Source organism: Mesoplodon bidens (genome assembly GCF_964165515.1).
Source record: "Mesoplodon bidens genome assembly, chromosome: 4".
Classification (NCBI taxonomy): domain Eukaryota; kingdom Metazoa; phylum Chordata; class Mammalia; order Artiodactyla; family Ziphiidae; genus Mesoplodon; species Mesoplodon bidens.
The window spans coordinates 114,269,165-114,295,194 of NC_138160.1; the positions used below are offsets into that span (position 1 = coordinate 114,269,165).

Sequence of the window (26,030 nt, forward strand, 5' to 3'; positions counted from 1 at the left end):
GCCTGGAACAAGCTGTGGAATCTTGTGTCAATGAGTTTTAAAATAAGGCTTTTTTATAGGCTGCCTCTTCCCATGAGCTGGTAGATACCTGAAGCCTATGATTTGATTTTCACTCAACTCTTTAAAAAAAGATGAAGTGTGTGTGGCAATAGGGTACATGGATGGTGTAAACTTCAGGTAGAAATAAGGAATATGGTTTACCTCAGTCGGCGGGGAAAAAAGACCATAAAGCAGAATCACACATAAAGGTACGTTGTTGAAAAATCCAAAGTGTAAAATTCACTACCTGCCATTATTACATCAACATTAAAAAAAAATAGGCATTTTTAACATTTTGACCAACATTCAAAACCTGAAAATAAAAAAGAGGGCATGATTTATAAATACATAAATATCCATGCATACTTTTACAATGATAGCCACTAGAAGAATGAGAGCTTTTAAAATGCCAATCTAGACAAGATTCCCTTTCATTCCAACTGCCTCTTTCCTACATGTTGTTAATATCAAGAGTCTTAAGAGAGCTGCTGAGGTCAATGTCATATTCATCCCAGCGTCCTTTCCAAGCCTGTAACTAATGATGAAAATGTGATGAATCTTCTGCCTTAGCTTTGATGCTAGGAAAAAAAAGAAAAAGTTAGTAGCCATGTAGTCTAATGAATCAAATTTATAAATTAAAATACAGCAGTGATGCAATATTTATGTACTACCCAGATGGTAGGTAGACTCAGAAATTATTAAGATTTTACTACATACAGAAAATTCAGCAAAACACTGACCATACTATCCATTTGGAAGCCAGAGTCTAATTTTTTTGTCTTGTCACTTGTGATCTATAAATGTTCACAATTTAAAGTGATAACAGAAATACTTAAAAAATAACTTTTTCCATGGCATGCTCTGCAATGAAGGCTTCTAAAAACAGAATCACGTAAACACTTATTGTTCTAAATTAAAATCAGTTGAATCCAGGTAGTAATTTACAACATTTCACATTGAGTCAGGATATTTAGGAGATGTGAAGGTTATAGGTTTCTGGATTTCACACTATTAGAAACTACAGAAACTGCATGTCTTCTAAAAGTGGTGAACTGAAGCAGATATATTCTGTGTACTCTCTAGCACCACTGGTAAATTTAAACTTGGCTTTAGACAACTTTTAAGCAGGGTGCAAAGAAATCATTTTGTCTGTCACCTTCTATTTGAATGGATTTCCTTAACATTTAGCAGTGCAAGTGAATCAGTCTGAGACTCTTTTTAGTAAGCAGAGTTTTCAAGGTATGACCTATTTCCTAGCTTAAGCCTGTCACTCCAGTCTTTGAGAAGTGAAGAAGCGAAATTCCTCAGCAAAAACAAAATACAAGAGGGCTTTCTCTTTTTAGGAGAATACAGTATCACCTAAAGAAACCATCTTTAGTCCAAAAGGAAAGAGAATCCCCTAAGCCATCTCTCAAATTTCCAATAGGATAGACCAAGGCTATAGCAGAAGAGTTGCCACTGGCTTTGGCTGCTGCAAGTATGGTCTTTGACTCAAGGTGCTGGCAGGTGATTCACTCAGCCTGGGCACCAGGCAACAGACTGGCCTGTGGGGTCAGACAGAGCTTTTCTGGCTTCTTCTATTTCTGTGGATAAAGGGAAAAGAAAGGTAGCTCCATGGAGCATTTATCTTAGGATACAAGACAAAACCTGATTTAACTAATCTGATAAGCTGAAAAAAAATTTTTATAAATACTCACAAATAGTTGCCATCTTATTAGAATCACATCTCCTTCCACCAATGGAGTGGCTGCTCCAATACTTTAGAGCTTGCCAAGACCGTATATAATGCACAAAAAACCTCTTGAAAGGCAGGCATACTTGTTTTTCCAACTTCTCTTTCACATTTCATATTTAGTCACTTTCCATACTGCCACTTTCCCTCTTGGACAAAAATGTTCTTAGGGGGGGACTTCCCTGGTGGCGCAATGGTTGAGAATCCGCCTGCCAATGCAGGGGACCCAGGTTCGAGCCCTGGCCTGGGAAGATCCCACATGCTGCGGAGCAACTAAGCCCATGCGCCGCAACTACTAAGCCTGCAGTCTAGAGCCCATGTGCCACAACTACTGAAGCCTGTGCGCCTAGAGCCCGTGCTCTGCAACAAGACAAGCCACTGCAATTAGAAGCCTGTGCACCACAATGAAGAGTAGCCCCTGCTTGCCGCAACTAGAGAAAGCCTGCGTGTGGCAACAAAGAACCAACGCAGCCAAAAATAAATTTATTAAAAAAACATGTTCTTAGGAAAAATGGAGTAATTAAGTGGACAGATTTTTTGAGCCAATAATGATAGCTTCTTAGTCAATCACTCCTCTTTCTCCTTAAGACAATGCCTTGGAAATATAAACTCTGACAGTCTTAGTAGTAACATCATTCCTAAGTGAGCTGCTGCTCTTTGTTAATTATTGCTCATTAATGGGTAAAGCTGATTGGTCAATCACAAAGTCTGCTAGTAGGTACCTAGGGAGGGCTGTTAGATAACTGAGACTGTTCAATATATTTGTGTCTGAATCCCCCTTTTTCAAAAAAAATCATACACTGCAAATATCTGACAAATACCACCTGTCAGAGACCAATGCTCATTTCTTTTCTCAGATTCCACATCCCCCTTCCCCCCGCCAAAAAGAGAGTTGGACAGACCACAGAGGTGTACTGGCCTTAAAACTGCAAAATAACCATAAAGTATTTTTAAAATCTTACTTTAAAGAACTTATGTCCCAGGGCTTCCCTGGAGGCACAGTGGTTGAGAGTCCGCCTGCCGATGCAGGGGACACGGGTTTGTGCCCCGGTCCAGGAAGATCCCACATGCCGTGGAGCAGCTGGGCCCGTGAGCCATGGCCACTGAGCCTGCGCATCCGGAGCCTGTGCTCCGCAACGGGAGAGGCCACAGCAGTGAGAGGCCCATGTACCGCAAGAAAAAAAAAAAAAGAACTTACGTCCCTAAGTTATCTTCACTATTCAGTCTCGGGATACCAATAATGCCAGGCGATTCATTTCCACTTGCTAGCTAGCTTCAAAACCCAACTAAAGGGCTTCCCTGGTGGTGCAGTGGTTGAGAGTCCGCCTGCCGATGCAGGGGACACGGGTTCGTGCCCCAGTCTGAGAAGATCCCACATGCTGCGGAGCGGCTGGGCCTGTGAGCCATGGCCGCTGAGCCTGCGTGTCTGGAACCTGTGCTCCACAACGGGAGAGGCCACAACAGTGAGAGGCCCACGTACAGAAAAAAAAAAAAAAAGCAAAAAAAAACCCAACTAAAATAATTTTAGAGCTAAGGATCAAAGAACTATAACTGACCTTTTCAGGTGCATGCCTCAACATCAAAGTTTTTTTGTTTTTGTTTTTTGTTTCTGGGCTGGCAATGTTGCTTAATGTTTGCCAGCCTCTATCTATTACATGCAAAAACCTCAGGCAAGGGGCTTCCCTCGTGGCGCAGTGGTAGAGAGTCCGCCTGCCGATGCAGGGGACACGGGTTCGTGTCCTGATCCGGGAAGATCCCACATGCCGCGAAGCGGCTGGACCCGTGAGCCATGGCTGCTGAGCCTGCGTGTCGGGAGCCTGTGCTCCGCAACGGGAGAGGCCACAACAGAGAGAGGCCCGCGTAACGCAAAAAAAAAAAAAAAAAACTCAGGCAAGAAGACAAAAAAAAAAACTGCTACAAAGCTCCCAGGGCGCTCTTTCCAGTGGGCTCTCAGGGTAGCCTTCAATAGAGAAGGGACAGCCTTCAACACAACACAATTCTGTCATGGCACACATGGCACACAGATCAGATGACTTGTTCTCAGGACAGGCTTACCTAAAAGACTCCTACCAACTGGCCAAACTCTACACATCCTCTAAGTATCTCATTTTTCAGGATCAACTTAGCTTCATTTTCAGTGACATCAACAGTCTAAAACTTGGTTACTAAGAAAACATAAGTCTTATGTGAAGGAAGTTCAAACATATATAATCAAAAAGTGCTATAGAAATACAGGCTCCCTGTAGGCTTCTTCCAGGTAGCTAGGTGCCAATCATTAGTCTGATGGCAGAGCTGGTTTCAGGGATGCCAAAGTTCATTTCTGAGGACTCTTCTCTGGAGGCTGACACTGTGCAATTAAAGTGTCAAAAGTGAACATCCCAGGACAGGGCTCCCTACATTTTTGAGGTTCAAGACCCCTTTACAATGTTTATTAACAGTTTAGAAACTCTTCTCCTCAACACACATACATATACTTCTTCACCCTAGCCTATGGATAATGTTAGAGACATGCATATTAATTACAAAACCTCCTTAGTCTCTTCTGGAGTCTGAAGCCCAAATATCGTGAAGTGTTCTGACCTCTAATATCCCAGTATGACTGGAAAGAGACAGAGAAGTGTAACAAAATTTATGTGAAAATGGATCTTACGAAGGGCAGAATACCTCTTAAGACCAAAAGGCCAAGGAAAGAATCAGCCATGAGCAGTCAGGAAGTAAAGGCTCATCCTATTCCCTGCCTGCCCCTGACGAATGAGGTGCAATCAGGTGGCCGGAAATTATCTAGACATCCCATGCCTGGGCCCCAGGAACCTCACCGCTAGGATACTGAAGGACTTCCTAGAGGTTTTTTTTAAATATTATATAAGAGAATCCAAAAAGTCACAAACTCCCAATTCACAACGGCTCCTGGGCTACAAACAATGGCCCTGTTAACAGATTTTAAAAACAAAGTAGCCCCTTGAACACAACCTGAACTTTTGATTCCAGGTTCAATTAAAAAACAATATTTTTTAAAGAAAAATATCTGAAATCAAGTGGGGTGTGCTGTTTGGGGCTGAAGTACTTTCTGGGCAGCTGAGGATTTGATTAGCTCCTGACACTCACACTAAAGGGTACCTTTTTATATGCCCAGCTTCCCAAAAAAAGACCCAACTAGGGTGAATCAAGGGCTTACCTATGTTTCTGACAATAGAACTATAAGAGAGGCCAGCAGTCTTTACACTTTTGCTTTGGTCAATTTTGTAAGCATTTTCTGAGCATCTTCTCTGGGTTATGCCTATACTAGGTTTTGGAATTAGAAGGACTAATATCTTAAGCACCATCTCTTCCCTCAAGAAGCTTACAATCTGCTCTTAAAAAGGTCTGGGTAAAGTGCTAAAGAAATAAACTATGGGAAATGAGGAAGCAATTAATTTTGCTGCCTGAGGAGACCAGGGCAAATGAGAAAAACCGTATCTTGGGAGATTGTGAAAAGCAGTTGGGACGCCCAGCCCCATCCTCTGAGCTTCCTTCTGCCACACTCTCCATGGTCCCGGCCAAAGGACCCAGATACAAGGCTCGACAGGCAGCAGCTTACCATGTAAAAAATCCACAGCCTCAGATCAGAACAAGCCTGGCAGAATAGGGAAAAGCTATGACGATATTACTTCATCTACATTTCCATCAGCAAGTCAGAGGGTCCAAACAGGTCTGGTGGGGTCCTCACCGATTGGGGTAAGGTTGAGTTAATGTTACCAACAAGATTTTTTAATAAGTGGGAAACTGTAGCACTCTAACCAACATTTTCTTAAAATTCAAGCAAAAAGCTCAAAACAGAATTTTCCTAAAGGAACTGAAGAGGTTGAGCTTATGTGTTACTCTACCAACAATGCATAATTTATCTACTGAGTTGTTCTCTAGTTATGAAAAGGCTTATTCCAATTACAGAGAAATAAAATTAAAGGGCTTAGATTGGGGTAGTACACAAGAGCATTCAGAAAACAATATACTCTAATACATCATCATAAAGGCAGGGGACGTTAGCTCTATACCATTTCAAATGCACTTGGAAATCCTGTTTACCTTTTTCATTAATTCACTTCTGGTAGTAAATTGTGGCAGGTCTTCCACTTCAATCCCATCAGCCATTTCCATCACCTTGTCTAAAAGGTCTTTGTTGTAACTGCACGATAAAAAGTAGTAAGATTAAAAAAAAAAAGTAGTAAGATAAAAACCGTGGAAGAATTATTGTCACTGTGAGCTAAAAAGAAATTGCAGGTAGCTGGACTATAAACTCAACTCTCAGAGGAACGATTTGATACCACTGGGGAAACTGACAGATGTTCAGCATCAAGTTAGAAAACAGTTCTTGTGCATGTGGATACAGAAGCAGCACTAGGGATGCCAATGGAGCAGGTGTTTTAAGATTTACAAAACAAACAAGACTTACAAAAATAGAGGCACTGTACCTCTGGCAGTATATATTCACGGATATGATATGAGGGCCAAAATTCTTTTTTATTTTTTTGAACATGTGGAGTATTGGTCTAATGAAAATAACATTATTTGTTCATTTGTCCAATTTTCTGACATTTGCCTAATCTTGGATCCTGTTAACCAGAATTTACTAGAGGAACCTGGAAGTCAGAGAAAAGGGAGGGATACAGCAGGCACTGCTTCCCCATATCCTGTTCTAATAACTCCCCACATTTGAAAGCAAAACCAAGCAGTTTAGGGCTGGAGGGACCATGTGACCAGACAGCCATAAGGAGCACAGAAACCAGGACTAAGCCAAGTCATCTCATTATCCTAGCACAATTACAGGAAATGCTAAATAAAAGGATGTGGGAGCCTCAAGATTTGCCACCTGCTTCATGGAGTGGCAGAGGGAGTGCCATTTCAAAAAGTCCCTTGAAGTCATTTGTTATTTTGATAAAAGGAAAGGCAGAGAGGCAAAGACTGCTTCTTGCTACAGGGTCCAGCAGACTAGGACATGGGGAGAAAAAGACAAGGGCCACAGACTACATTCTGCCATAAATGGTAAAATCCACCAATCCTGCTAGATGCTGCATGACCCTAGGTATGTCTCTTTCCCTCTCTCAGCTTCGTAGATGTAAACTGGAGATCTGAGTTTCTGTCCCTGCAGGTTTGCCGTGTGGAAGAAAGGAGCTAATGAACTTAAAATGCCCTCTGCAAAGGTGACAGTCTGAAATAATTATAATAATAATATAAATAACAATGGCAACTCGAACGCCTAGCATGTATAGAGCTCTTGCGAGATGACAGCCTGTGCTAAGTGCTTTTCACCCTTTAATACTATAGTCATCAAAACTAATTTTCCAGATGAGGAAACTAAAGCTCAGAGAGATTAAGTATCTTTCCAAAGGATTGGCTAGGGTGGAAACCTGCCTTAGGCCTGTCTAGTACGGTTGGAGTTTGGGGGCAGGGTCAGCCTTGGGCAGGGGTCAGCCATGGGGGAGGACTGCGGATCAGGACAGGGTCAGCCAGCCGCCAGGGGTCCGCACCTGCAACCCAGGAAGAGGTGGTTGGCCCAGACCATGGAGAGGGACAGCAGCTGGTCCAGGCGGCCGCCGCCGTCTGGCGGGTCGCGATAGTCGGGCAGGTGGCGCAGAATGAATTCCATGCGGGCCTTCCATTGCTTCTCGCTCTCCGAGTAGGAGCGGAACTGCTCAGCGAAGTCGGTCGCCTGCCGCACACCAGAAACCAGCTCCTCCACGGCTGCAGCCGCCTCGCCACCCACCATGGCGCCCTCCGCCGCTGAGGGCCGGACCCGCCCACCGCCTTCCGTACACGCACTACGCCACCTCCCCGCGGCTAGAGGGGCCGCAGCGGCGAGCGACTGCTCTGGAGGACTGGTCTGGAGCGCCCTCGGCGGGCGCGGCGGCCTCACCCGGCCCGGCCCTTCAGACTTCTGCAGCCGCGGCCCCCGGAGTGGGTCTACCCCGGGGCCTCAGCAGCAGTTCTCGGCACACCCCGCGGGGAACCAGTAGGGAAACTGAGGCCCTCCCAAGCACAGAGTAAGGGCGGCCCTCCCCAATTCGGCAGCCGGATGCCAGCCAGCACTGTACTGTGTCCCTGGCCTGGGAATTCCCCGGGCGCCCGGCCCGCAGACCGATGCCCCCAGTTCTGAGGACGTATAGGTGTAGCTGCTCTGGATCTACTTTTATCGATTCCCAGAGGTCTCGACACTCCACCGAGGTTGTGGCCCGCCTTCCTGGAGCCAGTAATCCATCCAACTGAATACCTGCCAGGCCCTAGCGGTGCTGGAGAATGCAATGAGAGCAAATTCAGAGTGCTGCTCTAATGAACTTTACAGTCGTGAATACTTAATTGCTCAAGATAACTTTTCAAAGTTGACAACTTTTTTTGGGGGGGCCTCTCACTGTTGTGGCCTCTCCTGTTGCGGAGCACAGGCTCCAGACACGCAGGCTCAGCGGCCATGGCTCACGGGCCTAGCCGCTCCGCGGCATGTGGCATCTTCCCAGACCGGGGCACGAACCCGTGTCCTCTGCATCGGCAGGCGGACTCTCAACCACTGCGCCACCAGGGAAGCCCAAAGTTGACAACTTTTAATAAAGAAAGTCCCTGAGTCCTAAGACCATGAATAAGCAAGAGATCTGATCCATACTTGGAGGTCAGGGAAATGATGCTGGAGAGCAGAGAGATGAACAAGAGTTAATTACATGAAAAAGAGTAGGGCACTGCAAGAGAGCCTGGCCTGGTGAGAGAACTGCAAGATCTGTATGACAGATCCTAAAGTGGGGGACAGTGGAGGAGATGAGGCTGCAAAGATCACCAAGAAGAGTAGGTCATGGGAGGAGTTGTGGTCTAGACCCTAAAAGGAATGGGGAGCCACTGAAGGATTTTAACCAGGTGCATCCAAAAGATGTTGGGAGGAGCCAAAATGGATGTGTCAAGAGGAGATGAGCAGGTGAGTTGGCCTAACTCTGCTGTCTGTCCTAGGGTCAGGGAGACCCATCGACAAACAGAAGAGCTTCCTCATAAGAGGTGCATTTCCCATCCCGTTCAAGTACAATAACTGGGAAACCACTTGAGCCTCCATCAGCCTTGGGAAATTATTGACCTAATAGGCTTCCCCATCATCCCCGATCAAATGTGGGGCAGAGTACAGAGCTGAGCCTAGAATCCAGGATCCAGGATTCCAGTGTAGGTCCTATATTGTGAATGAGGCCGAGGGGCAGAGCCACCTATGTGTTGTCTGCTGCTTCTGCAGCTTCTGATGAGACATCAGGGCCTCCAACAGGCAGAAACGCCATATAGAATGGAAATATCAGGCAGTCTTGAGTCGACTGTGCCTGTAGAACCAGCATCAGGCTCAGTGACATCCCATTGTGGTTAAAAATAGGGAGGCACGCTACCCTCACCCTGGTGAGCAGGAAGAATGTGAACAGGGCTGTGAAACCAAAGACAGACTCAGCTACTCTACATCAGCCAGGAATAGGTGCCCAGAGCTGGGGCTCCCAAAACTGAGTGCAGAATATGTCTCCTGAGGGCCTTGTTAAAATAGCAGATTCCCAAGGAGTTTCCTGGTGGTCTAAGGGTTAGGATTCGGTGCTTTCACTGCCGTGGCCCAGGTTCAGTCCCTGGTTGGGGACCTGAGATTCCACAAGCTGCGGGATGTGGAAAAAAAAAAAAAATAGTGGATTCCCAGGCCCATCACTGGATGTTGAGTTTAGGCTCCAGGTAATTGATTCCATCTGCAGCTGGCCAAACTTTGAAAACTGTTGATGAGGGTTCTTTGAACCAAATTCTGGGTCACCTGATTGTATGGTGGAGAGGTTGACCCAGACATAGGAACCTGGGCTTTGTGACCAACAGCTGCAGCTACACAGCTAACTCCGCCCCCCGGGGTGTGAAAAAGCTAAGAGGTCATCCAGCAACTGGCTCATTTAGTATCATCTTTGATAATGATGAGACATATGAATATGTGTACCTACATACAAACATATTCAGACACGCATGCAGGTTATAACAACTCAAAAGTACACAAATAGGTATTCTTTTTTTATAATATGATCTTGTTAACATTATACTTTCAAAACGTAAAGTAGCCTAAAATGATTAGATAATATTAACATTTTACCAGCCCCTGCGGCAAGTCCAATTACTGCCCAGTTTATTGTTTCTAACTCGTTTCTGTGATTCAGGTTTTCTTAAAATTACTTACTTATATAGACAAGGATCAGTTTTCCTACTTCATCTTCATTTTAAAACATCATTATTGATATATAATTCACATACCATAAAATTCACCAATTTAAAATACTCAGTGGTTCTAGTATATTCACAGATTTGTGCAACCATCAACACGAATATAGAACATTTTCATTACCCCAAAAAGAAACTCCATACCCATTAGCAGTTGCTCCCCACTCCCTCAAGCCCCTGGCAACAACTAATGAACTTTTTATCTCTATGGATTTCCTATTCTGGACGTTTAACGTAATGGTTTCTTGTGACTAGCTCTTTCACTTACGGAATGTTTTCAAGATTCATCCATGTTGTAGCATGTGTCAGCACAGTACCTGTGCTATGCAGCAGCTTCCCACTAGCCATCCATTTTACATCTGGTAGTTATGTATGTGAATGCTACTGTCTCAGTTCATCCCAACTTCCCCTTCCCCCACTGTGTCCTCAAGTCTGTTCTCTACATCTGCGTCTTTATACCTGCCCTGCTGCTAGGTTCATCAGTACCGTTTTTAGATTCCATATATGTGCATCAGCATACGGTATTTGTTTTTCTCTTTCTGACTTACTTCACTCTGTATGGCAGACTCTAGGTCCATCCACCTCATTACAAATAATTTCGTTCAATTTCGTTCCTTTTTATGGCTGAGTAATATTCCATTGTATATATGTGCCACATCTTCTTTATCCATTCATCTGTCGATGGACATTTAGGTTGCTTCCATGTCCTGGCTATTGTAAATAGTGCTGCAATGAACATTGTGCTACATGACTCTTTTTGAATTATGGCTCTCTCAGGGTATATGCCCAGTAGTGGGATTGCTGGGTCATATGATAGTTCTATTTTTAGTTTTTTAAGGAACTCTTCTCCATAGTGGCTGTATCAATTTACATTCCCACCAACAGTGCAGGAGTGTTCCCTTGCCCTTTTTAAAAAAAAAAAATAGACTTTATTTTTTAAAGCAGTTTTTGGTTTACAACAAAATTGAATGGAAAATACAGAGAATTTCCATATATCCCATCCTCCCCTGACCCCCACCACACACAGCCTCCTGCACTACCAACTGCTCTCACCAGAGACACATCTGTTACGTTGACACATCATTCTCATCGAAGTCCGCAGTTTATGTTAGAGTTCACACTTGGTGTTGTACATTCTGTGGGTTTTGACAAGTGCATAATGACATGTATCCATCATCATACTAACATTCGGAATAGTTTTATTGCCTTAAACATCCTATCAGTGTTTTCTGAAGAGCAAAAGTTTTTAATTTTGATGAAATCAAATTTATTTTTTTTATGAGCCGTGCTTTTTTGTCCTATCTAAGAAATCTTTGTCCTATCTAAGGACAAATCTTTGTCCTATCTAAGAAATCTTTGTCTAACTCAGTGACCTAAAATTTTCTGTTTTCTTCTGGAAGTTTTATAGTTTTACGTTATACTTTTAGGTCTGTGATTCATTTCAAGTTAATTTTCGTATATGATGCAAGGTATGAGTTGTCAAGAGCAACAACAAATATAAGATTTTATCCCACTTACAAGCTAATAGGTTACCCTGCCACAGTTTCAGTGGGTGCTGGCAAAATACTTAAGACTCCTAAAACAGAGACAAAGAACTTTGTGACTCAGAGCACAGCAAACATGAGTTTCATATTTGTATTGGTTCCCCTTGTCCCCTAAGTCCCACAGGGGCTATGCCCAAGGGCCCAGGTAGATAAGGTACAAACAGGTACACACAGTGGGTTTGTATGACCACCGAGGAACCCCAAGTTTAAGGAACATCAGTCTTTTTTTTTTTTAAACTTATTTGGCTATGCTGGGTCTTAGTTGTGGCATGCAGGATCTTCAGTTGCGACATGTGGTATCTAGTTCCCTGACCAGGGATTGAACCCGGGCCCCCTGCATTGGGAGCATGGGGTCTTAGCCACTGGAGCACCAGGGAAGTCCCAGGGAACATCAGTCTTTCATAAAGGACTGTAAGCAAACCTGCTCAACCTTTGCCCCAGAGCAATACATTATCTTTTTTATCTGGATGGTAAACAAATTTACCCTTTGCTCTGAAGGTAGACACTATCCCTAGGCTGCTTCATGGACAAAACATCCTTGAAAAGACAGTCTGGAACAAAAGGGCAGTTAGTGTCTAACTCTTAAGATGTGCAGATATGTGAGAAACCCATGGAAAATTATTTCCCAGCATAGGTTGAGACTTTTTTTTTTTTTGCATATGGTTGTCTAATTGGTCCAGTACAATTTGTTGAAAAGATTATCTCTTTTCCATTCAATTACTTTGATACCTTTGTCAAGAATTAATTGACCATATATGTGTGAATCTATTTATGGACTCTCTATTCTGCTTCATTGATCTATGTGTCTATCTTTTTACCAATACCATAGTGTCTTGATTACTGTAGCTCAAGAGTTAGCAAGCTTTTTCTGTTAAGGGTGGGCTATGTATAATTCCTGTTGTGTACTTTTTTTTTTGAATTGTAGAATTTTATTTATTTTTTTATACAGCAGGTTCTTATTAGTTATCCATTTTATACATATTAGTGTGTATACTTTTCTTTGTTTCTTTTTTCAACCATTTAAAAACATAAAAAGCATTGTAGCTTATGGGCCTTACAAAAATAGGCTGCAGGCTAATTTGGCCCATGCTGTTGCTTTATAGTCTTTCTTTTTTTTTTTTTAATATTTATTTATTTATTATTTATTTGGTTGCGCCGGGTCTTAGTTGCGGCATGCGGGCTCCTTAGTTGTGGTATGTGAACTCTCATTTGCGGCATGCATGTTGAACCCGGGCACCCTGCATTGAGAGTGCAGAGTCTTATCCACTGCAACACCAGGGAAGTCCCTATACAGTCTTAAGATCAGGTTGTTTAAGGACTTCCCTGATGGCGCAGTGGTTAAGAATCCTCCTGCCAATGCAGAGGACACAGGTTCAATCCCTGGTCCAGGAAGATCCCACATGCCACGGAGCAACTAAGGACTATGCACCACAACTACTGAGCCTGTGCTCTAGAGCCTGCGAGCCACAACTACTGAGCCTGCATGCCACAACTACTGAAGCCTGTGCGCCTAGAGCCCATGCTCCGCAAAAGAGAAGCCAACGCAATGAGAAGACTGTGCACTTCAACGAAGAGTAGCCCCTGCTCACCACAACTAGAGAAAGCCCGCACTCAGCAATGAAGACCCAACGCAGCCAAAAATAAATGAATAAATAAATAAGTTTATAAAAAAAAAGATTAGATAATTTGAGTTCTCCAGCTGTGTTCTTACACAAAATTGTTTTGGCTATTTTAATTTATTGCTTTTCAATACAAATTTTAGCATTAGTTTCTCAATTTTTAGAAAAACAAAGCTGCTAGGATTTTAACTGGGATTGTATTGAATCTATAGATCAACTGGGGAAAAATTAGCATCTTAACAATATTGAATCTTCCAATTCATAAACATGGTATATCTCCATGTATTTAGGTCTTATTGTTATGGTATATTTTAAAATCCGATGAAATATTAGATTTAAAACACATTTGCCACTTTATTTGTTCTTCCTTCATTCTCTACTTCTTACTTTCCATCTGTGTCATTTTTCTTCTACCTGAAAAATTTGTTAACATTTCCTTTAGTACAGGTCTGTTAATGGCAAGCTCACTTTTTGTCAAACTTAAAATAACTTTATTTTGCCTTCTGTATTCGTTGTATGGCTGCATAACAAACTACCCCAAAGCTTAGTGTCTTAAAACAGTAACCATTTATTATCTCACAGTTTCTCCTTTAAAAAAAATTTATTTATTTATTTATTTGGCTGCTCCAGGTCTTAGTTGTGGCATGCAGGATCTTTAGTTGTGGCATGCAGGCTCTATAGTTGCAGCATGCACGATCTATTTCCCTGACCAGGGATCAAACCCAGGACCCCTGCATTGGGAGTGCAGAGTCTTACCCACTGGACCACCAGGGAAGTCCCTCACAGTTTCTGTGAATTAGGAATTCAGGTATGGCTTAGCTGGGTGGTTCTGGTTCAGGGTCTCTGCTGAGGTTTCAGTACATTTGCTGGCGAGTACTTTAGTTATGTGAAGGCTTGTTTAGGGCCACAGGAGCCACCTCCAAGATGGCTCAGTCACATGGTTGTTTGTCTCAGTTCTCAGTTTCTCACTACATGGACCTCTCCGCAGGGCTGCTTGAGTGTCCTCACATGGTGGAGGTCTTCCTTCAGAGTAAGTGAACCAAGGAAGAGTAAGGCAGAGCCACAGTATCTTGTATGACATGGACTCATCGGTAACATACCATCACTCTAACTTATTCTGTTCATTAGAAGTAAATCACTAACTCCAGGGACTTCCCTGGTGGTCTGGTGGTTAAGACTTCACCTTCTAACGGAGGGGGTGCGGGTTCAATCTGTGGTCAGGGAACTAAGATCCCACATGCCTCATGGCCAAAAGACCAAAACATAAAACAGAAGCAATATTGTAACAAATTCAATAAAGACTTTAAAAATGGTCCACATCAACAAAATCTTAAAAAAAAAAAAAAGAAGAAGAAGTAAATCACTAAGTCCAGTACACATTTGAGGGCAAGGTGTTTTAGGCTCCACCTTTTAAATAGAGTGTCAAAGAATTTGTGAATGGATTTTATAAATTTATTTATTTATTTAATTTTTGGCTGCGTTGGTTCTTCATTGCTGCACGCGGGCTCTCTCTAGTTGTGGCGAGTGGGGGCTACTCTTTGTTGTGGTGCACAGGCTTCTTGTTGCAGTGGCTTCTCTTGCTGCAGAGCATGGGTTCTAGGCACGCAGGCTTCAGTAGTTGTGGCACACAGGCTCAGTAGCTGTGGCTTGCGGGCTCTAGAGTGCAGGCTCAGTAGTTGTGGTGCACGGGCTTAGTTGCTTCACGGCATGTGGGATCTTCCTGGACCACAGCTCGAACCCACGTCCCCTGCATTGGCAGGCGATTCTTTTTTTTTTTTTTTTTTTTTGTGGTATGCGGGCCTCTCACTGTTGCGGCCTCTCCCGTTGCGGAGCACAGGCTCCGGGCGCGCAGGCTCAGCGGCCATGGCTCACGGGCCCAGCCGCTCCACGGCATGTGGGATCCTCCTGGACCGGGGCACGAACCCGTGTTCCCTGCATCGGCAGGCAGACTCTCAACCACTGCGCCACCAGGGAAGCCCGGCAGGTGGATTCTTAACCCCTATGCCACCAGGGAAGCCCTGTGAATGGATTTTAAACCACCACATCTTCTTTTATTTAAAACATTTTTTCTCTTCTCTTCTTTCCTCTTCTTTCTTCTCCTTCTTCCTCTTCTTCCTCTTTCTACCCCTCCTCTTTCCTCCTCCTCCTAAGATGATCTTCTAGAACATTTTCCTCACCAATTCTTTTAATCGTGGGCCTGGAAACCTTGAGAGAATTCTAGAAGATACTTTAGAAAATACTCTAGAATACTTCAATTCTTTTACCGCGAATTTATTTCTCATGTCTACCTTGCATTGGTTAGTAAGTATAGCATAAGCTAAATATTAGTGTCTCTAGTATTTCCTTGTTAAGTAAAGTTTTGCTTTTCTGCTGAAAGAAAAACCTATTTTTCCATTTTGAGGAAGTATCCATTGATTCCCAGTTTACTGAATGTCTTGTTTTTAATCAAGAATAAGTATTTGGGGCTTCCCTGGTGGCGCAGTGGTTGAGAGTCCGCCTGCCAATGCAGGGGACGTGGGTTCGTGCCCCGGTCCGGGAGGATCCCATGTGCCGCAGAGTGGCTGGGCCCGTGAGCCACGGCCGCTGGGCCTGCGCGTCTGGAGCCTGTGCTCCGCAACGGGAGGGGCCCCAGCAGTGAGAGGCCGGCGTACTGCAAAAAAAAAAAAAAAGAGAGAGAATAAGTATTTGATTTTATCAAATGCATTTTCAGTATTTATAAAGTAATTACATGATTTTCTATTTAGAACTATTAATATGATGATTTATATTGATAGATTTTTTTAATATTGAACCTTATTTCCATTTCTAGAATAAACTCCATTTGGCCGCTGTATATTATTCTTTCAGTGTGCTTCTCTGGATTCTGTTTGCTAAAATTTTATTTAGGGTTTTTTCATTAATATTTATGAGTGAGATTGGCCTTTTTTTTCTTTATTCTTATAATCTTTATTATATTTTGGTATTAATGTAGTTATATTTGCTTTATGAAAATAATTTGTAAGCTTTTCTCCTATTTTTAGGCTGTGGGGCGTTTTAGAAACCATTGGAATCATCTGTTCTTTAAAGATTAGGTTTGTAGAATTCCCCTGTGCAACAATGAACCTGGTGTTTCTTGGGTTTTTTTTGAGGGGGGTGAAGGGTAAGTATTTGACAAGTTTTATCAATTTACTTTGACAAATTATCTAATAAATTATTTATTATAAATTATATATTACATCTGTATACTTATATTTATGCATAATATATTTATTTCATTAAAATTGTTTTGACAAATTATTTTATGCAGATTGGTGTATTTTGGTTTTCTATCTTTAGTTTTCTGATAAAATTGTACATTTCATATAGGTTTTCAACTTTATTTGCATAAAATTGTATAATGTATTCTGTTATGGTTTTTTGTTTTGTTTTTTACTTTCTAATGTTTGTTTGACTATTTCCCACCTGTAATTTCTTACTTGAGGTATTTGTATATTTCCTCTCCTTATTTAAATGATTAAATTCACTTGAGACTGACCTAATTTACAGATTTTTTTTCTAAGAACAAGTTTATTTATTTATAAGTTCTACTTTATTTTTGTTATATTAACTAATTAATTTCTGTATTTGTCTTAATTTTCCTTTTGCTTTCCTTTGGTTTACTTTTAAATTATTTTTCTAGATGTTTGAATCAGCTGTTTAATTCACTTATTTTCTTTCATTTATGTTGATATAATCATTGGAGGCTATTAATTTTCCTTTGAGTACTACTTTAGCTATACTCATAGATTCTTCGATATGATATGTTCATTATTATTGTTTTCTACAAATTCTACAGTTTTGAATTTGTATTTTCCCTTTGATCATGGAATTATTTTAGACCTCCCACACACCCCCAAATAGAAGGGCACTTTTTGTTTGTTTTCTGAATATGTTATAAATGTCAGTGTTTATTGTGTTATTATAGGATGCTATCTATATTCTTTTTACTGTGGGAATTTAATGAGGTTTGGTTTGTGGCCTATTTATAATCTTGTGTGTATGCAGGAATATCCCAGAGCACTTGAGAAAAAAGTATGTTCTCTATTCTCAGGGCACAATATTTGATGCATATCAATAACATGTACATTTTTTATTGTGTTTGTTGGACTTCTAGATCCTCATTTAATTTTGATCACTTGATCTGTTTTGGATTGAGAAAGGTGAAATCAAAGCCTTCTCTTATTAGTGTGTGTTGTGATGGGATTTCTTTTGTGTTATGATTCCTGCTCATCTTGTAAGAAACTCATAGAATTTAAGCTGTGTTAAGTAGTTCAAAATGGAGTCACAGTGGCCAATGTGAATTTCCATATTAGTTGTTTTGAAACATCTGATGTGGGATTGTGAGTGTCTTAGTGTTAGAAACTAAGAGTGTTACTTCAGATAAGAAATTTTTTTGGTAACATCTTAGACTTCACTGGAACAGAAGGTACATCAGATAGAGACTAGACTCCCTGTGGTGTAACCATTATACCCTACTGGTGGACTCCTTAAAATAAGACCCTTTAGTGAGGTGACTTGAAGGCTCTTTGCTGGAGGACCCAACTCCAGGCTGCTGAGAGCTGTTCTAGACTCAGAGGAGCAGAGGAACAGAGGGCAACTTCTCACTCGGGCTTGTTGTGAGACCTGTTGAGGGACTGGGGACCACTGCGGAGATGCCTCCTTCTGAGGACTTCCCCGTGGAGTGGTTCATTACCCCTTTTTTATTTTCACTACTTTGACTAACCTGTGTTGTGCATTAACTGTGTGCAGTAGACCAAGTGATTGTGCATTGAGTATTCGCTATGTTTCATGCATCTCCAGTCCTGTGTTCTTACCTAGCCTTACAGCTGGGCCCTACCACAGTGTGTCTTTGTCTAAATCTCCTTGTATCTCTATAGTTCTATTATGTGAACGTTCCTGCTGTGTTATTTGGTACATAGATATTCATAATTTAAATTTTCATGATGAATTATAGCCTTTAGCATTTAAAAGTACTTCTCTTTACCTTGTTTAAAGCTTTTTGTCCTGAATTCTGTGTTGTTAGATATTAAGACTTTTAATGTTTGTATTTTTCTGGTATGCTTTTCCTTGCCCATCCTTTCATCATTAACGTTTCTGAATCATTTTGTGTATATAACCTAGAGTTGGATTAGGCTTTGCAATCTACTTTGCAAACCATTTTTAAAATAGATGAGTTAAACCCACTTATATTTATTGAATTGACAGATATATTTGGTTTCAACTCTGTCATATTATTTTATGTTGTGTTTTCATTATATATTTTTGAATTTGCCCTTTTTACTAATGTAGTCTTGATATTTAGGAAGGTTTGTATTTTTGCTCTAAAAGTTACCTTTATAAAATTCCCTCAATCCACTCTTTTTGGGGACTGTATCTTGATTCCCTACTATGAGCAACAATAAAATTATCTTTTAATTTCATCCTCTCTGCCTCATCCCTCCTCCATCATTTAGTCAATAGAATTAACAATCTTAGTGTTTATGTTGCATATGATTAAGCTGCTACTTGATTTGGAAACTTTAAATACTATCCTTTGAATCAAGTAATTTGAGGTGATCAGTAAACTCATTCTTATTCCTATCTTCTCTCTTTCTTCTTCAATTTTTTATTAGTAATGAGAAATGTCTACAATATTAAGTAAGGCATGTAACATCTGCATTCTGATCTGTCACCCTAATCTCTGTATTTGTTTTATTTCTACAGTTTAATACATTCAGTGCTCAAGGAAGCTCCTTTTACCCTGATTTCCTCAGGCTTGCTTAGGGGTGCTGAGACTGCTGTCCCATGGTTCTAGCAGGTTCCTCTGAAAGGGCTCATGAGAATGATATCCTGACTTCTTACAGATTTTTAAATGTTTGTCTGCAGGCTTTACACCTGAAAATCAGTTTGGCTGGATAGAATTCTTGGCCTTGCAGGTGTGGCTCCACTGTTTGTGGTAGTGATTGTTGCCCTGGAGAAGTGGTGGAAGGGTGGAGAGGTAGGGCCGGGGGACTTGGACTTCAGACATGGACTCCTTGAGAAGTCACCTGTTCTCTGGATTTCAGAGCTTGGCTGAGGAGAGCTTCTCTGTTTCCCAGATTTCTTTACAGCCTTTGTCTCTAGGAAAATGGACCCACTTTTAAAAGTTTTCTTTTTTTCCGGTGCTTTCCAAGACTTTCCACTGTCCCCAGTAATCTTGCTTTGTTCAAAATGACCTTGATCTCATAGTTTCCTTTCAGAATAGGGTCCTTCCCTTCCAGAAGGGAATCATTGCTGGAGATTTCTGCTCTCTGAGGCTCTACATCCCCTCCTCACTGAAGGTTTTTCACCAGCTTTCCTGCTCATTTTCACCTCTGGCTGCTCTTAACAACACTTTGGAGGTTGCATTTTTCTCCCGGTTTCACCACATACCTAGTTGGCAGGTTTGTTATTGTCCTTGTTGAGTGTGAGACAATTCAGAGCTAAACTGCTGCCATGTTCCTTCTGAAATGGAACATTTTCCTATTTTTAAATTATAATAAAAATATTAATGCCACTAAAACATCCTTTCAACTAAACCTCAATGGACATCAGGGTTTTTTTCTTTTCCTTCTGAGAAACTCCTAAAAGTGAAATTCCTGGTTCAGAAGGGCATGCACACTTTTAAAGCTTTTACTATGTTTTGCCAAAGTACCCCCTAGAAAGTTTATACCTAAGTTTCCATATCTACCAGCCACAGGCTTCTTGTTTAAAGCCGGTGAACAGTTACTGCAATCACTGCTCAAACATTCTAATATTTCCAGACTGTCTTGAGCAAAACTTTCCTTCTCTTTGTGTAGGCCCCCACTTTGCGGCTGATACTCTGTAGAAGTCCCCCACCCAGAGGCCGTGGCATGGAGGCCTGAGGCTGGAAAACCAGCTTGTCATTATTTACCTTCCAGCACTTTCAGGTCTTCTCTTCCGATCTTGGTCTTGAAAAGGGGGGTCAATCCAACAGGTGAAAACACTCCTGGAAATGGCTCAAGAAGGCCTCCTAGTGGGTGGTCAGATGAGAGCACTGAACCATGGACCCCCAGGGTTTCCTTTTTCTCAGCAAATAACCTAAATTCATAGCGGTCCTGGAGGTATCAAAGGGAAAAAAATACCTAGTTCCCCTCCATACATGACAAAACTATTTCAAAATAGCCAAATGGACTGGAGAAGCGGTTTAATTCTTGCCCATCCTGCTTTGGAAAAGTTGAAAATGCAGGTGCATTAAAAATACCAAGTGGAGAGAGCTCTTGGATCTGGCTTCTCAAGCCTTTGTACAGGTTTTCCCAGCCAAAGCTGGGAAACATTAAAAGTTTTGAAACCCTGGGATCCATGGCTATTAAAGAAGTATCTAAATTCTAGATATTCCTCTCCTAGGGCTTCTCCCATATCCTGACTAGCCAACAGCAGAGGGCTCTCACAGGGACAAATAATATGCACAACTTTTTTTAGTCTTCTTATGATAATTGTCTCAAATTAACATCACAAGGCAGTGGAAATTACATTCCCCAAAGGCTTCCTACTGCAGGAAGTTACCCTGCTCCTTACTGCCAAGGTAGTAAAGATTAAAATCAGGTTAGCCTGTTTTGCAAAAGTTTGTTAATCCATCATTTATATTCATATAAGATGGTGTTTTTAATCAAAATGCATGAATGTTTTAACTTGTTGTAAATGTAAGCTTACGTTTTTTCTGTTGAATTAGACAAGTCTCTCTGCCAGAAACGTTAAAATTGATATTCTTATAACAGCAGTTGAGTGGCTGCTTTAACCTAACTGAATGGGTATTCAGCGCTCATATCACAGAAAGTTCTAGTTCTTCGCTGTTTTGTACGCCTCGGGCCATACCAGGAGTTGAGTCTGAGTGCCTTATATTAAGCACAGCACTGATGAACTTCCCCATCAGGGAAGGAGATGGAAGAGGGGAGTCAGAGACCAGGTTACATGGGAACAAAGGACACAGTTGGAAAGGCCCTAGGACTGTCTTCAGATCTTGGAAGTGCTGTATTGTAGAATACGGCTCATTCTTCATTGCTTTCCAAGGCAGGCATAAGGCCAAAGGGTGAGAGCTCTATAAAATTAGATTTAATCTTTAAATAGAAGAACTTTAAACAATTAGAGATGTCAGAAAAATACAAAATGCTTCGTTGGGTTGAACCGAGCTTCCAGTCATCTCACATCTACAATAAATTCATGATTGAACTAGATACATAATTAAATATTTTACGATTAAAAAAATATGGGGGCTTCCCTGGTGGCGCAGTGGTTGAGAGTCTGCCTGCCGATGCAGGGGACACGGGTTCGTGCCCGGGTCTGGGAAGATCACACATGCCGCGGAGAGGCTGGGCCCGTGAGCCATGGCCGCTGAGCCTGCGCGTCCGGAGCCTGTGCTCCGCGACGGGGGAGGCCACAACAGTGAGAGGCCCGCGTACCGCAAAAAAAAAAAAAAAAAAAAAAAAAAAAAAAAAATGGCCACAGCTGTTTGTTTTTAGGAAGACCTGAAAATGTTTAAGAAAAGCAGACTCTTTTGTTATTCTATTAGTTTTGCTGAATAGGACCCTGTGGCTGATCATCTTAATCCCAATTGGAGTTCTGAAACCTGCTGCTTGCCTGGCTGCCTTTGACATCTACTCATATAAGGAATAATTAATAGTAAAACAACAAAAATGCTTTATATTTGTGTTCTCCCTCATTTTTAAATATCTAAATTTTAGCTGTTTCTCCTTCTCTATATACATTTATGTATATGTATTTCCAAATTATGTATTTATATATTCCAGAAATAATTTTAGCTTTCAGGAGGACTCACATATCCTTTGTATTAATTCTATTAACCCCAATGAACAGTTTCCCCAGCACAAAAGGGAGAAAATTATTACATTCCTACTGTTAGTCAGGGTGGTAGAGGATTTCCCCACAGTTCAAGAACAAAATCCTCCTTTGAGAGTGAAACTCTTAAGTAAGCACACAGTACACTTTTTGTGTAAGAAATTTGCTTAAGGAGATAGTTTTTCCAAACAACTCAATCAAAAAATGGGCAGAAGATCTCAATAGACATTTCTCCAAAGAAGACATCCAGATGGCCAACAGGCATGAAAAGATGTTCAACATCACTAATTATAAGAGAAATGCAAATCAAAACTACAGTGAGGTATCACCTCACACCAGTCAGAATGGCCATCAGCAAAAAGTCTACAAATATTAAATGCTGGAGAGGGTGGAGAAAAGGGAACCCTCCTACACCTTTGGTGGGAATGTAAATTGGAACAGCCACTATGGAGAACAGTATGGAGGTTCCTTAAAAAACTAAAAATAGAGTTACCATATGATACAGCAATCCCACTCCTAGGCATATATTCAGAAAAGATGAAAACTCTAATTCAAAAAAATATATGCACCCCCAATGTTCATAGCAATACTATTTACAATAGCCAAGACATGGAAGCAACCTAAGTGTCCACTGACAGATGAATGGATAAAGATATGGAATATGGTACAATGGAATATTACTCAGCCATAAAAAAGAATGAAATAATGCCATTTACAGCAACATGAATGGACCTAGAGATTATCATACTGAGTGAAGTAAGTCAGACAGAGAAAGACAGATATCACAAGACATCACTCATATGTGGAATCTAAAAAAATGATACAAATGAACTTATTTACAAAACAGAAACAGACTCACAGATATAGAAAACAAACTTATGGTTAGCAAAGGGGAAGGGGAGGGGGAGGGATAAATTAGGAGTTTGGGATTAACAGATACACACTGCTGTATATAAAACAGATAAACAACAAGGAGCTACCATATAGCACAAGGGACTATATTCAATATCTTGTAATAACCTATAATGGAAAAGAACATATATATATATATATATATATATATATATATATATATATATATACATACACACACACACATATATGTATAACTTGATCACTTTGCTGTACACCTGAAACCAGCACAACATTGTAAATCAACTATACTTCAATTAAAAAAAAAAGAGAGAGATAGTTTTTCAATAAAAAGCAAGAAGGGGGAATTCCCTGGTGGTACAGTGGTTGGGACTCAGCACTTTCATTGCTGGGCCTGAATTCAATCCCTGGTCAGGGAACTGAGATCCTGCAAGCCATACAGCCCGGCCAAAAAATAAATAAACTGGCAATTTTGGGGGTTTGGGTTTAAAAAAAAGCAAGAAGAGGTGATATGGATGTGGTTCCACTCCTGAATTTAGCTAAGTTTATTTTTTATCTTGCCCTGCCCCTTCTCAAGAAAGAAAATGCAGCAAAGGGATGGTGATGACTGGCAAGAGCCCTGGGCTCATCTCCTGTGCTCTGAGGAACAGATGGAGGGAAGCAGCCAGGCATTGGGCCCTGGGGTGGACACTGCTGCCAATCACAGGGCAAGAACTGCACTCTTTTAATACTTTTGGACTCACCAAGACTGGCCAGGGACTGGTTGGCACCACACCACGACTAGATACCAGATCAGTTCTCAGCATCTAACCAGGAAGTTCTGTCACCTGTTATACACTCTCCCACACTGTGAATATTAATTGCAGACAAACTTTCTGGTTCTGCCATCTCTTTAGCCACAGGATTAAGCTGTGGAGCTAGTGAAAAGAGAACCACATTTTAGTGTGCCAGATTTAGCACACACAAAAAAATACTGGAAGCTAGCTTAAATTTGAATTTCAGATAAACAAATAATTTTTTAGTGTAAGTATATCCCAAATGTGTTTTCTCTGGCAACCTGCCACATTTTTCCAATCAATATTTAAGACTTTGAAAGAAAAATGAATGAATGAATGGTGAGGAAGATCAGTAGGACAGAAACAAATCACAGAGGTGTAATTAATGCATGTCTAACACTTTTAAAATTTTTGTTTTTGTCAGTTTAAAATATTTTCTATTAATTTTTCTTAATTTTTAAATTTTCATAAAAATAACATATATACCCCCCAAATTAAAAAGTTAAATAGTACTGAAAGAGACATGGTGAAAATGGAGTTATCCCACCCAACCCCAGATCCCTGTTTGATGCTCAGAGGTACCCAGTTAATCGCTTTCAGCTGTTTCTCCCAGTTTTAACCTCCTTTGCCATCTTTCTAAATCATATATTTATAGTGTTCTTTTGTTGATTTCTCAATTTTAAACATTACCCATTTTCTTGCAATCATGGAAAATGAGGATTGGTTTCTTTTACTTTCTTCCACCTACATCCTCCTTCCCTTTCCTCCAGCTTCCCAACACTGTATCACAGCCTTTGGTTAAATCAATAATCTGTGTTAACATTATTATGGCTCTGTAAATTTTTTTGTGTTGCCTTTATCTTCTTTTACAGTTTTTGTGTTGTGGGGTTTTCTGTAGGTAGCAATTGCCTCAGATTTTTTATTGACTCAGTTTTTGGTAAACTTTTTCTCACAAACTTATTCTCACAACTAATTCTCACAACCATCTAATTGCCCCTCAACATAATTTTCCACCTAGTCACACCTGTTAGGTAATCCATCTGGCCCATCTCTGTCCTGAGTCCTCTATTCTCTGGCTCAGAGGGGGACATCCCTAGGCCTACTGCCCCCTGGCATCCAGGTCTCCTTTACCATCATCCTGGGAATCCCTATGCCCTCTCCGGGGTATGTCTTCCTCATTCTTGGATTGTCCTCTTATTTGGGTGGAGAGCTTCCTGAGAAAGGGAACATGAGAGGCAAATTACTTGTGATGTCCCACGTCTTCAAGTGTCTTTTATTCTACCATTTCTCTTAATGGTTTAGGTTTGGATTTCTAAGCTATAAATAATTCTCACTCAGAATTCTGAAGTCCTGACTCCATTATCTTCCAGCTTCCAGTGTTGCTGCTGAGAAGTCTGGTGTCTTTCTGATCTTTTCCTGATCCTCTCAATTGACCTGTATTTCCTTTCTGAGTCCTTTTGGGGTCTTTTCTTTATCCCTGGTGTTCTGACATTTCATGAAAATGAACCTTGAGAGAGAAATCTTCTTTTCTTTCCCTGAAGATTTCATAGCATTTGTAAAGCTTTCTCCTCCTCTCTAAACTTATGCATTCTTTCTCCCTCCCCCACACCTATCTCTCATGCCTAAGGCTTTCCTTAGATGTCTGGGGATCTTGGCTCTCAGATCATATTTAAGAGTCATGTGCTGAAGAGATGACTGGATGGTCAGCATGCTTGGGTAGAGCTTGTCTACCAGTGGATTGCCCTGTAGAGGGTGAGCTGGCTCTTCTATTGGGTGTCTGTAACGGTATCATGTCTGTATCTGTAGGCCTTTCCCTTGAGTCTGCTTGGTTTCTTCAGAAGAGTTCTTGAGTCTTCAGCCTGGGGTGTGCCTGGTTGCCAGGCTTCCTAGAAGCAGGGTGAGGAAAAGGGGCTGGAAGTTTACCTCTTAGTATCAGGGCTTCCATTTATTCCCCATATTTTCAGTTCTGTACTCCATACTCACCCTCCATAGTGCCTGATGAGCTGACCCAAATTCCCCATGGGCACTTGAAGTCTCCTGCAGGAGCAAGCGAGGTGTGGTGACCCCACTGCCCACAGGGACTGTGCTCTCATGCAGTCCCCACCAGTTCCCCACCCCGCGCCCCATGTGCAGCTCTGCCCTCCCTGTCCCAGCAGTCTGCCCGCTTCTCACCCAGAAGCCCTCTGTAGGCATCAGGCCTTCAGCCTCCCCCTTGCTGCCATGTGACTCGCCACTCCTTCCTCTGCTTCCTGCCTTCCAAAAATGTGCTGACATACTTCATCTGCTGCCATGTCCTCCCTTATTTGCATAAATCTTGTGGATTTGTAACTCTTTTTACTCCTTTATGGTTGTTTGTAGTAGGGCTTTGGGAGGGAGCAGATGGAGA

The 26,030-nt window shown here is 41.5% G+C and overlaps 1 protein-coding gene across 2 annotated transcripts; it reads right to left on the minus strand.

Moving 5' to 3' along the window:
• Nucleotides 1-236: 236 nt before the first annotated feature.
• CDKN2AIPNL (CDKN2A interacting protein N-terminal like) lies at nt 237-7,559 on the minus strand. 2 transcript variants are annotated; one of them, XM_081232869.1, is made up of 3 exons: nt 7,276-7,558; nt 5,834-5,933; nt 237-617 (listed from the first exon to the last, which is right to left on the minus strand). In XM_081232869.1, exons 1-3 carry the CDS (start codon nt 7,512-7,514, stop codon nt 606-608), a joined length of 351 nt encoding a protein of 116 aa, XP_081088995.1. In that variant the 5' UTR covers nt 7,515-7,558; the 3' UTR covers nt 237-605. The 2 variants fall into 2 exon arrangements, with proteins under 2 accessions (XP_081088995.1, XP_081088994.1); XM_081232868.1 differs by lacking the exon at nt 237-617 and having other exon boundaries at nt 5,792-5,933; nt 7,276-7,559.
• Between the last annotated feature and the right edge of the window lie 18,471 nt (nt 7,560-26,030).